The sequence below is a fragment of the Stigmatopora nigra genome, chromosome 16 (assembly GCF_051989575.1).
Source record: "Stigmatopora nigra isolate UIUO_SnigA chromosome 16, RoL_Snig_1.1, whole genome shotgun sequence".
Classification (NCBI taxonomy): Eukaryota; Metazoa; Chordata; class Actinopteri; order Syngnathiformes; family Syngnathidae; genus Stigmatopora; species Stigmatopora nigra.
In genome coordinates, this window is record NC_135523.1 from 3,752,699 (window position 1) to 3,767,564 (window position 14,866).

The 14,866-nt window shown below is 41.1% G+C and overlaps 1 protein-coding gene across 2 annotated transcripts in view; it reads left to right on the forward strand.

The window, feature by feature from the left end:
- Positions 1 to 14,866, forward strand: part of plxdc2b (plexin domain containing 2b) — a 37,156-nt gene continuing 22,290 nt past the window's right edge. Inside the window, exon 1 of one of the 2 annotated variants that reach the window (XM_077736138.1) lies at positions 1 to 233. In XM_077736138.1, the coding sequence (XP_077592264.1) occupies positions 152 to 233 (82 nt within the window). In that variant the 5' untranslated portion in view covers positions 1 to 151. Of the gene's footprint in view, positions 263 to 14,866 lie in introns of both variants that reach the window. The other variant, XM_077736139.1, reaches the window with a different exon arrangement.

Consider the following 14,866-nt stretch of genomic DNA (forward strand, 5'->3'; position numbering starts at 1 on the left):
TGGGAAAGCAAAAACAAATCACCTTCGCGTGCAGATTTTTTTTTCTTTACATTTCCTCCGGGAGGACGACCGCACAGAGTTGCGCTGTTTTTTGCCGTATCGGTGGACGCTGGGGGGCTAGGAAGACGACCACCTCGGATATCTGAGGATCATGGATCGCAAAAGGAGACTGGACCTGCTTCTCGGACTTGTCTTGCTCGTGCAGTGCGTGCAAGACTCCGGAGCTCAGAACGGTACGAAGCAACAACAACACGCCTGCTAGGTTATTGCATTTACTTGACTAAAAAAAAAGAAGACATTTTCTAAAAGGCTGCCAGAGCCACGCAAAGATGTCTGTTATGTTAATTCCCCCTCCAAAATAAAACAATAATAGAACATTAAACCTCTTTTTGTGATGTGAAAATAACTTGGAAATAAAATATATAGAGAATCATGTGATCACATTCAGCAATTAGTTTATAACCATGGGTTTGTCCGTATGGGCTAAATTGATCACAATATGTGAATAATTATGGATTTTGGTCTGAGTTTGTAGTTCTGAGTTTGAATATTCCCTATGTTCAGCAAAAACTCCAGATTGTCCAAATCTTTCTGATTTAATGAGCCTGTCCGCCTCGAATCCATGACGTTCAGGGTTTGAATCATTTCTTCCACATTCCAAAATCATGCTTGTTCATCACTCTGACTTTTCCTAAGAGTGATTTCAAATGATTATGATATTTTTGAGCTGAATGGTTGCTAGTGATTGACACATTTGCATCACAGTCGAAATATTCCAATTGCAGGTTTGAGTCCCAGGGTTTGATTTGCTTTGACATGATGAGGATACTCAGTAGACCAGCTAATAGAAACCTCACTTTCCCATAATATCTCCAAGCATTTGCAAAACGTCCATCATATTCCTCTGAGAAAATCCAGCATCAGCGTGCTGCACACATCACGATAGCCTCGTCCTCGCCCTCCCCAGTCCCTTCCCTCCTGGAGCGTTTATTGCTGCCCGTGCATTTTCACCAGACAGCCGTTTGGCGAATATGTTCAGCTGCTGACAGTGCCTGTAAATTAAAGCAGTGTGTTTTGTGCACGAGCCCCCTCCAATATACACAAAACCAAGAGACCCCTGGTAGAGATGCAATCGGGTGGCAATTTAGAGGGTTCAAGCTGCATGTTTTGGGGATGTGCAAGGAAACTGGAGTACCAGGGAAAAAACCCATGCAAGATCGGGGAGAACTGTGAAGCAGACGCAATAGAAATGGCTGCACGTGTGTTCTATTTACATGCCAGTGTGGTTCTATAATTCCGTCAGTCTATACATGCCTTGACAGGGGAGATGGACTGATTTACATAAATGCACTCTTGACTCTAGTTTTGCTACTTCTGTGACTCGACAATATTTTTAGATAGCTTTCCCAAAAGTAGAGAAGGGAATTGTGCTTTCCAGTATTGGTTTAAAAATGAAGCTATGGACCTTTGAAAGTGAATTTGGAGATTTTTTGGGCGGGAATGCATGTTTGAATATTGCATTAGATTTTACAGACTTGACTGACCTCACTAAAATTTTAATCATTCTAATTTGGTAGGGTTTTAGCAACACTTGGATGGCATGTCAACTTCATAATTTATAGGTTTGTTAACGGCTAGGCAAGATCTTCACTAAAATAAATAAGCGAAAAAATGTTTTTTTTCAAATGAACTGAGAGTAACTGATAAGTTTTCAGAAAAATGAACCTAATTATATTTAAATAAAGTAGCAAAATATATATTTTCCTTGAATATTGTGCTGGCCAGTCGTAAGGAAGATAATGACAACAAAACACGGCATCAAACAGTTCTTAGTGGAAGCTGTTTAGTGAACATCTGTGTGGAATTACACAACATCCTGCAAGTCAACTTCTTGTTCTTTTTTCCTGATGTGATTTTCAGCAGTGGCACACAAAATTGGGTCTGATTTCCGAGATAATTTGCGCCCCGAGTGGAAAAAAAGATGTTCCTCTCGGTGTTGGAATGCGCCTGTGTGTTCAAATGAGCGTGCGAGCAGCGGTGGTGTGTGCGGGAGAGAGAGAAAGAGTGGCCACTATAATGATGTGGTTTGCTTTAAATGCTTTTGCTCAAGGCTGTTAATGTGCTAAGATTTGAACCGTGCATGGAAGCAGCCCCGTGACTTTGTAACCCACATCTTGTTTCCGACCTCGTCCTAACACGATGCTCTTTATGTGAGCAAAACAAAACATTTAAGAGTCCCAACAACACACTTCTGCGATATTTGACGATATGAGAATCTCTCAAAATACTGCTTTGGTCCACTACACAACCTGTATTTGCAGAGAAGCCAATCTATATTAAAACATCCTTAAAACAAATGGCAAAAAACATAATCACAGGACTCCCAATGAATCTTTCTCCAAAGCTCACCTGCAAGTACAGTACTACATTCTAAAGATTCCCCCCCAAACTTTGTATAAGTCGTGTATTTTACTTGTACTTCTTTATGGCCTGCCTGAATGATCTACTGAAAAGATCCACCCTGAATGGATCACGGGGGTTGGGTACTTTCAGAATGGTGAGATGCGGGACAGAGGAGGGGGGGCGGCGTATATTATGTTGCTCTCCATGGCGGGATTCCGAGTGCTACCTAGAAGCGAGGTCGTCACCCCTTACCAGCGTGCGACAGCAGCACCAGGCCAGCGTATTAGTCACGCCCTGGGACCCTCAAGGCTCCATTCCACGCCCACTCGGGTCGCTGTGGGAAGGAGCTCAGACGGGGGCGGCTTTAGAGCTCAGGAGTGGCCCGCTACGCTTCAATAGGTGCCCGAGACAAAGAGCCAGGAGGCCACTAGTTAATGAAACGCGGCACAGTTAAGCTCCTCTTTAAGTTTGCATCATTGTCTTTTCATGTGGGTCCGCCAGATCCACATTTTCCTGTGGTTGTGGGACATGCTCAGCGCCACGGTCCACTTTCAAGGCCCGCTTGAAAAAGGTCAAAAGCGGGGAGACTTGTGATGAATAATAGTTCAGTAAGAGATGACAAGCAATTTCCGCCACTGATAAACATCTTTTTTCTCCCCCACAAATGATTGGAAAGCAGCCGCCTTGCCCGCCGCAGTCAAGCTTGCTGCAGCAGAGGATAGATTCGTTGGCTGGAGATGAATCCTAGTCAAATTCTGAAGGAACACTACTTCCAAACTGAAGTACCTGCTGATTAAATGTCAAATTGTGAAGGGAAAAGGGGTTTCTGGGCCTCTACTTTCTTTGGAACGACCTCTCAAAATGTTTAAAATTACCCCACACAACCCAAATGTCAAATATAATTGTTTACAGGTATGTAGGCATATTGTTGTAGTTCTAAAAGACATATCTTGGTAAAGATTAGAGACTTATGAGCTGAATTTCAGTAGAATGACTCATGAAAAAAGCATAGATTTTTTATGCTCGGTGACAGCAATATGTCAAATAGTGCTTATACATATTGTATATATATATATACATATATGTATACATACATATATACCTATATACACCTATATGTATACATATATATACCTATATATACACTTATATGTATACATATATATATATATATATATATATATATATATATATATATATATATATATATATATATATATATATATATCGATATGTATACAAACATATATATACCTATATGTATACATACATATATGCATATATACATACATATATATACATATATATACATATATATAGACTATTTGACTACAATCAATTACTGGAATAAAAACTACTAAATACACAAAGTCGAGAAATTAGTGGCAAGAATGACATCAAAAGATGACAAGAAACCTAAGCATGCTAAAAAAGTATACAAAGAAACTTATTTGGAATAGAATGTGATGATGAAAGTAACTGTGTTGAGAGGATAACTAGGGCAGGGTTAATCTCCTTAATAGGTTTATCTTAAATCCGGACTAATTAAATATAAAAAACCCCAAAGGACCTGGCCAATCTGACAGAGGTGATGCTCTTATGTCGAATTATCCCTGGTTTCACTCAGTAGTGAAAGCAGTCGTATTTCAACGGTGAACTTTCACACGAACTTGCGGCGCAGGCATGTAGCGGCATGCCGTAAACCTCGCAGCCAACAACTTGCTTTGTGGACGAACCCAAGCGGCCCCCTCCTGCCGGGTTAAGGATATGAAGTCTGGGTCGGGCAGAAAGAGGGGGGGTCTCGGCTATCCGGCGGGGTGCGTTATCTTCTTTCAGCATGCCTCCGTTTCATGGCAACAAGGCACGTAGCACTTAGTTCCCCTCCATCGAGCAGCTTCTTCAGGCTGAGTTTGGACCAGCAGGATTATTTCCACTTTGGAGATGCTTTGAGCCGGAATGTGCATGGATGGGATTTTCCAAATGGAATTCTTCACAATGTTTTTGATCGTGTCCATGCGTGCGCGAGTTTTCTCAGGGAACTGCAGCTTCATCCTTGTCTATTTATCAATAATTTTTAGCAACATTTTTGGTACACAACCACTTGACCAGAGTGCAATCCTAATAAGAGTACGTGGTATACAAAATTATTGGCCATTTCTCAATTTAACGTCACCTCACTAATTCTATCCTTGATCCAGAAGATGTTCTCTGCTTTCATATGAGAGAATTTCTCTAGATAATTCACTGTCTCCTAGTATGACAGAAAAAAAAACTGTTCAGATTCATGGGTCCTGTTTCTCCTCCATGGAATTAAGTTGCGGACATCGTCATCTATCATTTTTATTTTATAAGAGAAAGCCAACATTGTTGTGTGACTCCAATCTGTGAGTGAGTAATGAAGATTGAACATCTGCAAAGCTTGGCCTCATTCATCACTTGACCCTTGTGGATGAAGGACGGCAAGGGAGGGGAGGATAAACGACTAATCCCAAAGGCCTGCGGAAGTTTGGATATATTTTGGTGTAGAACCTTGCACAAGTTTGACCAATGTGTCTAAATGTGAGATGCAGCTGTAAATAGCAAACCTTTGGCAGATTGCTTTCATCCTGTCCGTGAATCAAGAAATCTTGACAACACAAGCCCAGGTGTGTTACAGATGGTTAGAGCCAAAGAACAACTCATTCTCCTTTTGTTGCCCATAACTTGGGGTTTCTAAATTTTAGACGTCCAGTATGTTTGAGCTATTGTTCTGGGCTGCTGTCCACCTGAGACGTCTGGTTCCGTTTTACTGTTTGTCTTTTCTGCTCAGGTAAGAGAAGATTGGACTCATAACTTGAGCACACACGCGCAGGGTGTGTTGTCCCATATTTATGGCTGTTTATTTTTCCGCTGGTTGATATCATTGGAGGCCAGGGTGGGGTGCTAGTGATTCAGGAGGCTCACATCATTTTAATGAATGCCATAGATCACTTCTGCGGTCTGGCATGGTGAAACTGTAATTTGGCAAGGATGGGCTTGGATGGATGTGGCATCTTCAGCAACTGCTGTTTTTTCCCTCTGAATAAGAGGTTTGTGCAACATTAACATTTAATGCAGCATCAGTACAAATGACCTTCAACTCTCTAGTGACTCACCTTAATGTGTCATTTTAAGACCGTTTTGGAGTTTCACCAGTTCTATTTATTAATTTTTATTTAGGGTGGTGTAGCCATACCCAACAAAACTTTGGTAAACTGCATAAAACACATTGCCTAATATAAACTAATATAATACGAGGCTAAGGCCGAGACTGAAATTCGCAGATTCCAACACTATTGGGAGTCGAGAACAAGACAATGCCAAGAATGTTGGTCTTAAAATCAAGTCTTGGGTGTTACAAGACAGCCTGGATTGGTCACCCTGTTTTGTGTTCACCCTTGAGTGATTAGCATTGACTGGGTGTTAATCCCATAAGTCATTTATACCTGGCTGTCGACAAATCTTATCTGCAGGACTTCAGTTCAGCAGGTATGGATGCATTTACACAATAAAGTGTGTTCAAGCCTGGCTATCATGTTATCCTCAATGTTGAAGAACCTCAGTAATGTCCCCCATAATACTTTCTCCTGAGACTTTTACCCAAATGCTATAAATTTGCCTTTGGCACTTGTAAAAGCATTTTAATATGACTCAAGTATTATTATATCTTGTTCAGTTCCGAGCTCGACGTTTTTTCATTTTTGCTACGGACAAATAAATCCATAAGAACATGCTAACCCTCATTTTAGAGGCATCGAATAATAATTTCCCCTCCTTGTTTAGGGTTTTAACATGATTTACAGTGCACCATCTGAACAATGTAATAAACAACCTTTGTAGACAATGGAATTGCTTATTTGTAGAGCCCGTTTGTCAGTTCCTGAAAGCATAATGACGTACTAATTAACACACATTTAAAGGCCTTTCCTTTCCACTCAATCTCCAAAGCTCTTTTTTGACAGCAAAAAAAAAAATGTGTGTAATTGTCCATCTATCCATTTTCTATAACCACTTCCTCTCATTAAATTGGTATCTGATCCACACCATGGTACAAAGCTCATTAAATAAGACTATGAGGTGACTGCCAACAAATGGTAGAGGTCTTATTTTTTAATTAACAACTGTGTATGGAATATTTTTCCAGGATCATTTTATCGACGATGAAAGAGGGGTTTAATTTCACTGTCCAAATGATCGAAAGCAGGCCTGTGGAGTTATCGATTAAAAGTCTTGCCAGCTCACCATTCACCCAAACGGCCTTTGGCCTTCTGCACCATCGCATTTGCAACCCGCACCCCGCCAACTGTGGTGAATCCAAACATAAATTAAACACCCACCAGGATCTAATTTGACATCTGTGATGCAATAAACTGACTTCTGTTGAGCTTTAGCAATCTAATTTCTTCATCTCTATCACTTTTTCAGTCTGTAATTATCCGTCATTTAAAGTTAAATCGTACGTGATTAGAGCTCCCCTTAAACACTGGGCGCAAATATTAACTAAAGAACTAGAACTGACCTCCCCGTGCCGTTTCCTGCATGTCCAGGGCGATAAACACATTGGAGCGGGCAGTGTCGGCAGGCAGCCAAAGGCAGCACTCGCCAGGAAGCCTCGGGCAAACAGCGCGGCCAGTTTGCAAACAAAAAAGCCTGGGCCAATAAGGGGGTTTCAATGGAGACAACTGAACAAATGAATGGGCTCATGACAGCTTCTCCTCATGTTTTAGCCATTTAGGCTCCTGAGTGCAATGACAAATTAAAAAGGTGTTAAAGGTTTGAGGCCAGATAAAACTGCAGTTGTCTTTCACAGGTGGCCAAAGCTCTGCAAGAGTATGCTGAAAACCCCAAGGTGTGACAGGCTGTTGTATAGCCAGCTAAATCATCAGCCATGCCTGACAGCTACCGTGATTCGGGTGAAGATATAAACAGCCCCTAGCAGATTTGCAGTGACAGAATTGTTGTTCGGACATGACAGGTAGCACTCGCAATGAGGCGGCAGCCACCTTTGATAGGCAGGCAATATAAGGGCCTCACAACCTTATCTGACCTCTTTGGTACAGATTGGATTGGCTATAATTGAGTGATGGAGCCAGTCACCAAGGCACATAGGAGTATTTCTTCACTGTAAGACCTAATGGTGTCCTGGTGTATCTGATTGGATGGCTTTGTTGTCATGATACAATTACAATAAGATTTAAAGCTTACAAAACCTTCTTGTTTCCATTGAACGAGGTGACCATTGATTAACTTTGACGGCTTATTTGATCAACTGTTTGAGCTTGTAGAAAATGAAAGACTAGTTGGAAACTGGCTAGTGCCTGTCCACTGTGTAATTTCTACGAAAGAACAGAATCAGAAGAAGGAGAGATGAGAATAACAGGTGGAAATGCACATCTGTCTTGAAGACATAAACAAGTCCAGTCTTGTCAAACTGACGATGGACAAAAGGGAATGGTGGAGAGAAAATTGCCAGGTGAACAGCTGGTGTTTGACAGCAACACTTTACCAGCAGGATTGTGGCCATTTATTGGAAAATGAGATGGAGGAAGGGGGCACACATTCTAATTATTAACTGATTTGAACAAAAAACGTACTATCTGCGGACTTCAATTCACTTGGCCTAGATTCAATGAAATTGTAAAAGCAGAAATCATGACTTGTTCTTGGTCGTTTTTTACCTAACTAACGATTACACATGAATTATTGCCATTCAATTTTAGAATAATATCACACACCAGCACATTTACTATGGGATGGGAGCTTTTAAAGGTCATAGTTAATTGTCAAGCTGCGTAAAAATTATCTCACAAAATCTGCTTGCAGGGCACAGTAAAAATGTAATCATGTGCCAGCCGCTTCTAGTCAATTCCACGTCTTTTATCCTTTCACATCTTCATGTCCTGATGGGACTTTGGACTTTTGTTAGTCCAAATTTATTTTTCCCTGAGCCCATATTGTATCACCACCTTGGCCATTTATTGTCGTAGTGAATAGTACAGATGGTGTGTCATTGTAGATAAGATGTGAAGATGTATTGTTGACGGATACATCATTGTATGTGTAGTCTGCTATGTTGGTTGAACAGTAAGCACATATTTGGCGATTATATTGAACTTCTGCGTTGTGTTTTACTTTAAAAAAAGACAAATTGAGGGTTTGTCGAAACTAGTACGAGCGCAACCCCCTAGAAACAGTAACATTTATTTTGATCAGTGCCCATCCCTTTACTTTTACTGGGTTTTACTGGGCATTCATCCCTCTTCTAATGGAACCACGAGAAAAAGATTTTACCACTCTCAGTCAAAAATAATAAAAAGCTTTCTTCCTTGACAGACTGTCATGCTGAAGGAATTAAAGGCATTTTTACCCGTGCAAAATGGGTCAGTGTTTATTAACTGTCAGCCGCTGACTTGCACAGCGTCTGTTGTCTCTGCGCACCATATACTCTGCCTGAATGTGTCGACAGTGAATCATTTGGCATACATTTAAGTGTGTCGGCCAATTACCCAAGAAGGACAGAGTGTAACAACACTCAACAGTCTGGCATCTGAGTGTGTGTGTCTGTATTTTATATTGAATCCAGCATTCACCGTTTATCAGCCTTGATTTATGATAACCGATGTACGCTTGTCACTCAAAATGAAATGATTTTAGCAAAAAATGCAGCAGGGCGAGTGTGCTGATCACAGTTATCTAGTTCGCTGACAAAAAGCAAGTAGCCCGACGTGTTGAAGCAGGATTAAACATGGAGCAGCGACAGACGGCGTCATAAATATGGCGGGGGGAGAGTTTGATTAGAGGGAACGACAGAGGAACGTGCGACTCAAGTGTCTTCACAAGTGCCGCCAAAAGAGCCAGAGGTGTTATTTTTGGGGGGTTTCCTCTGTGTTGCTCACTTTGGGCAGCGGGGACAAGTCTCTGCAAATCTAACGATGACGTGTCTCGTATTGCAAGGGTGTGATACTTGTTTATTTTATTATAAGCCACATGATGGTATGGGTGATGATGATTCTCTCACTAGAATAAATAGAAAAACTATTATTCCTTATCCACGCCTTAGTCACTTTCACAACTGATTCAAAAGAACTGCATTAATACTTGGTATGATTTGCCAGTGTGAAAGGGTGAGTGTTAAAGATTTATCTGATAGTAACTCCCATATCATATCATCTTTGTGAGATGACTTCCCAGACCTTCAAAACAAAACATCAGCATGACCAGTCTTGTTGACTGCCAGACAGCAATCGACAGCTTTGTATGCTTTCTGACCTCAAACCTGTTTTTGGTAGGTCATGGCACTTAGACAAAATGCAAGGGTATACTTGTGTGAGAATTACTGCTTTTTATTGTGGATTTATTTACTTTGTTGTTGCTTAAAATTGGCATTTATACTATATTTGTATTTTCTTCAATTGAGAAGCTATTACAACAATGGCTTCAGGGAAAATACCATTTATCGTCTTCTTTTATAGTGCTTTTTATTGTTGTATTTTCCTCAAAAAATATGTGACGGTCTGAATTCTGCCTCATCTTTCCTTTCTCATGCTGTCTTTTGTCTCAAGAGTCCATCAGTTTAATCAATGGGGGCTTGGAGACAACTTGAGGGGGCCGATGGGTGCTGATGGCATCCTGCCTGGAATCATGGCAGAGACATTGGGAACAACATAACACATTGTCCCAACAACTGGATGCTTAAAGCCACAGTTGATAAGGAAGCATAAGGGACTTCAGATGAAGTATTATTTACTAAAGTAACAATATCAATGTATATTTCTTTGATTCTTTAGTCTAAACCAAGTACACAGGAGTATGAATCACTAACAGGCTGATTAAGGGGGCTTTTTTGATTCAGAGCCAATGCAAAGGAAGCCTTAGTTTTCAGCCTTCCGTCGCCCTCCCCCCTGGGAAAATCTGGATGGTTTGTAAGTACAGCCTGAAACTGCCAAGCGGCATCTATCTGTGTACGGCAATGCCAACAAAGCTTGCTTCTCTTCCCCTCCTTCATCGTCACCGGCTGAGGGACCGACCGGCTTACACTCATCAGCACTGAATGTTTGAGTATGAAGGGGATGAACAAAAACGTGTTTTTTGAGAACAAGCTCATTTGCATTCCAGTGTGGTGTCTCTTAGGTTGTTTGTCAAAGAGCTCCTCAGCTGTCACTTTTCATTGAAGACTCAGCGTGCCCACGATGAGGCTCATAAGGCAGCGCAGTGTCCTCATCATTACGTCACTCAACATAATTGCTATCTGTGTGATGTTCTGGTGGTTGCAAGTCTAGTACCTCACAGTTCTGGAGGAATAACCAACTGAGAACAACTTCGAGTTACTACAGTGTCTCTCGAGGGTGTCCGTATTGTTCTGCATGGTTGACACTTCAATTAGCCCTGGACTTTGACTTCAGTCCAAAGTTGGCATCAAATGACTCAACTTAGGTCCCTACTGACTGAGCCCCTACCCCCCACCAAGGAAATGGTTCTTATAATAGTCATACATCATGTCTAGGTTATCATTGTTGTCAGAACTTGAACCCATGAACCTGCGTGGGAGTCTTTTATAGGGTTCAAGTCTAGTACTCTCAAAATAACTAATGGGGTGCATTAGTGCAGATTGTGCCTCCCTTGGGGGGTAAAAACTGCACTCCTACTGTTTGCGTCAGTGGAGTGAAGGTTATACTCTGCAAATTGCGAGGTACTAGAGGGGCATAAAAAGAAAAACAACATTTACAAAGTGAGCCACGAGGAATATCATTACAAGAGCTGGGAGTTTTGTGCAAGTTCATAATGGTTTCCCAGAAAGAAAAGCACACCTGGTGAGGAGCTGATGACACACAGCACACCTGGTAGTTGGCTTGGATTCATATCGACTGAGACCGTCTACTCCGAAGCCTCATTTCCACCTGGCATTTGAATGCATCTCCAGTCCTCCCTGGTGAAAGACCCTCCCACAGTGTTTGTACCCCAGTTGTGACTCATAATGGGTTAGCAGCAATAGGGGAAACGCAATGACCTCTGGGAAAGTAGCTGGAACTGTCTGAGAGCGTTCCACTCGACTTAACTACAAACTGGAGTGTGGACACATTTGGCAAGCTGGAGAGCTAAGAGGCTGCACACTGCTGATGGATAAGCCTCGGGCCCCCACCCCAAGGCTCGTATCCCCTTCGGTTGAGAAGCAGAAGTGCCAAAAAGCACAGTGTTAATATACTGGCTGGTCAATCAATCCCCAACTGCAGAACAGAACAAGTAAAGGCTATGTTTGCATGCTGACGGTCTCCGTGACACTGCTCGAATCGATTCCAATTAGAGGGATGTAAATGTGAAAAAAAGCTGATCAGTGAAACGCACCAAAGTGTCAGGCAGGGGACAGAATGTAGTCATACTATGGGAATGTACTATGCCACAATTGAATACGAGAAAAAGACAAGATGGAGAGTTTTTGTTTTGGAGAACATGGTAAAATTTGTCAGCAACCTGTCACTATTTTTTTTCTATGTATGGCTTCATTCTCATGAGAATCAATCAGTTCTATTTTATAGTTAAGCGTCCGAGGTCGTTTTCAACTCGGTTAAGCAATAGCTCTAAGTAGACTGTGGGAACAGTGAGTGCATAAATGTGTGACTGTGTGGGTGTGTGCATTTCACGGTATGATTTAAGTCTGACTGAGCAATAGCCGTCGCTGTCCTGTCCTAATTTTCGAGCTCAGTTAGCCCATGACCTTCAAGAAAAGAGTCATATCTCCCTCAGTTTGTGGGTAGCACAAAGAATAATACTTATAGAGAAAGCGCAGTGTCCAATTAATGCATTGCTTCGGTACATTAAAGCCAAATTGTAAGGCTCAGAGTAGAAAAATGGAGCTCAGCCAACAGTAGCGCTTCATGGTTCTGCAGTCAATCGCTCAATCTTCTGACATTGGAGAAAGACAATGTGCCTGACTGGAATCCTAAATTCCTAAAAGGCTGTGATGCAGGCCATGAACACTTCCTCTTTTGACCATTTGCTTGGTGTCTTTCCCTGAACATGATCATTTTCCTGCACTGACCAAGTAGCTAACCACCAATTACATGGGAAAAAGCCGCAGTGGTGACAGTGGGCTGCCCCTCCAGCCCATGTGCCTGCTTTAGTTTCTATCTAGCATATTGGCTTGTTTCAGTGAACTGCTTGACATTGCTATAAATCATGCAGATGACAAAGAAATCCTTTGTGAATTATTAAAAACTTCACAGCTGGGATAAAACTGTCAAGCAGGAACGCAGATCATTTTTTTTACTGATTACGACCTAAGGTAAAAACGGCTATCTGCACATTCTCGCTCACATCTATCTTCTACTCACCTATTTTTGCTCGTGTTTTTCGGTTTCTCTAATCTGTAAGAAAATAGTAATACTTGGCAAGGAAGTATGTTGAAGTGATATATCTGTAGATGACTGTTTTATGAGAAAATTGCACCATATGTTGGATTTAATCAAATGGGGTATATGGTTTGCCAATCCTGCTTAGGAAGCTGGCTGAAATACTGGTCAAATAATATCAAGGAGTTAAGAATACCTTAAATTATGCAGCAGTGACCACCTCCAGACTGAAGATGAATGTTGCATAATATGAAATATGTAGTCTATGATATCCATCGCAAGTGTATTCTTCTCAAGGAAATAGCAGCAACCTGTATCTGCTGCTCCAATCTAAAGCCTCAAGGAGGTGTATGGCGGAGTGTTTTGACTGGGACAAAACGTGACTAATCGCCCGTGAAAATAGAAACGCTAGTGTAGAGACCACCATGAATTTAAAGTGCCTATGTTCAGCGTGTGAAGCGAACTGAGCACGTGCCGATAATCGGAACCAATTAAAGGATTAATGTGAATGACTACTACATTTTTTTAATTGCTGTGAATTAGGTTTTCAGGGTGCTGTCGACCTGTTTGTTTAATTTTCCTGTACATTTTAAAATTTGTCTTGTGCTTTATTTTTAGGTGCTGTTCTAAACTAAAAACAAGTGTTTTGTTTTGTTATTTTTTTAATCCTGCTGCAGACATTTTGAGGTTTGTGCCGGTGTCACTTCACTCCTCACCTATTCCTTAACTTTCCCTTTATGGACTTGCCTTCAGATAGGGTAGGCTTTTATGCCTGTGAATGTGTTACAAAATCAAGCAATGGAATTTTATAAAAACCCTCTTCTCACCTCATATTTGAACTTAAACGCACACTGATTTCTTTGAATAGGGCACAACAAGTGTAACGATAGATGCCACAGTACTTAATTTACACCAGAAAATGGAAGAACTGAATTTTATTTCATAAAGCGTTGGAATTTTTCAGTTTAAACTAGAGCACAAAAGAGCAAAAGAAAGAACTGCAACACTTACATCAGCCTCATTTGTATTTTCCTGCTGGGAAAAGCTCTATTCTTTTTGGATGCCTAGCAGCAAAACGTAGCTTTCTTATTTCTTTTGTGTCAGGTTTCCATCAGCGATGGTGAGTCAGGTGGGAAACAAATGAGGGGAGAAAAAAAGGGACTGAGGCGAGACATCTACTATGCAGGTTTATGACCTGCTAAATGTCCTTGAACGTTTAAGGTACAACGAAATGACAGTGGGCTGCTGTGTTTTGTGAATCAGACGCGTTGACAGAAATTTGGAGGCCCTGAAAGAAGGGGAAAGATTTGCTTTCACGCTCAAGCTGAGGAACAATCGGACACTGAGATGGCGCCTTAGGGCTATTTTAAACTGTTTCTTGGTGGTCTTACAAGAATGACAAATGCCACAGACTGCGCAAGTAAATCAAAAAGAAACACAGGTTCTCCTTTTTTTGTCAAATCTGACTCATGGGTGACCCCTCTGCGTGACTTGCTGGGAAAAATGCTGTCATTTATTCAAAGCCGCTACAGTAGAAAGAAGCTTTTCATGACCTGCTGTTTGCCAGCTTTCCATCATGGCCTGAGGAAAGCCGAATAATGCTTTAAAACAGGCCTTTATTCCTTCCTTTTGTATAGTCATGTTAAATTCATAAAAAAATGAGGATGTAACAAACGGATATTAAGTGAACTTTCACCTTTTTGTAGTTTACTACTTCATTTTTGCTTGAATGTATCCATGATTTATTCATGGGCCAGCTACAAAATGCAACCAAGGCTAGTCATTGGTGTTGATTAATTTAAATTCAGGTCTGGTACTAGTGTTTAATATTTACAGTAATTTTTTTATTGAAGTCATTTTTTTAGGATGGAGTAACATGTTTTGGCATCATGATTTGATGAATATTTACATTCTGAACTATATTTTCTTCACCGAGGCAATTTTAGGACACGACTGAGGAAGGTACTTTCAATGAATGATCACTTTAAAATGCGTTTAACAGAACAGCACTTTGCGGTATGCGACATGCATGGAGACATATGACTGTTGTAATGCATATGTAGAGTATAATAAAGTATCTGGGCTCACTTCCATTGTGG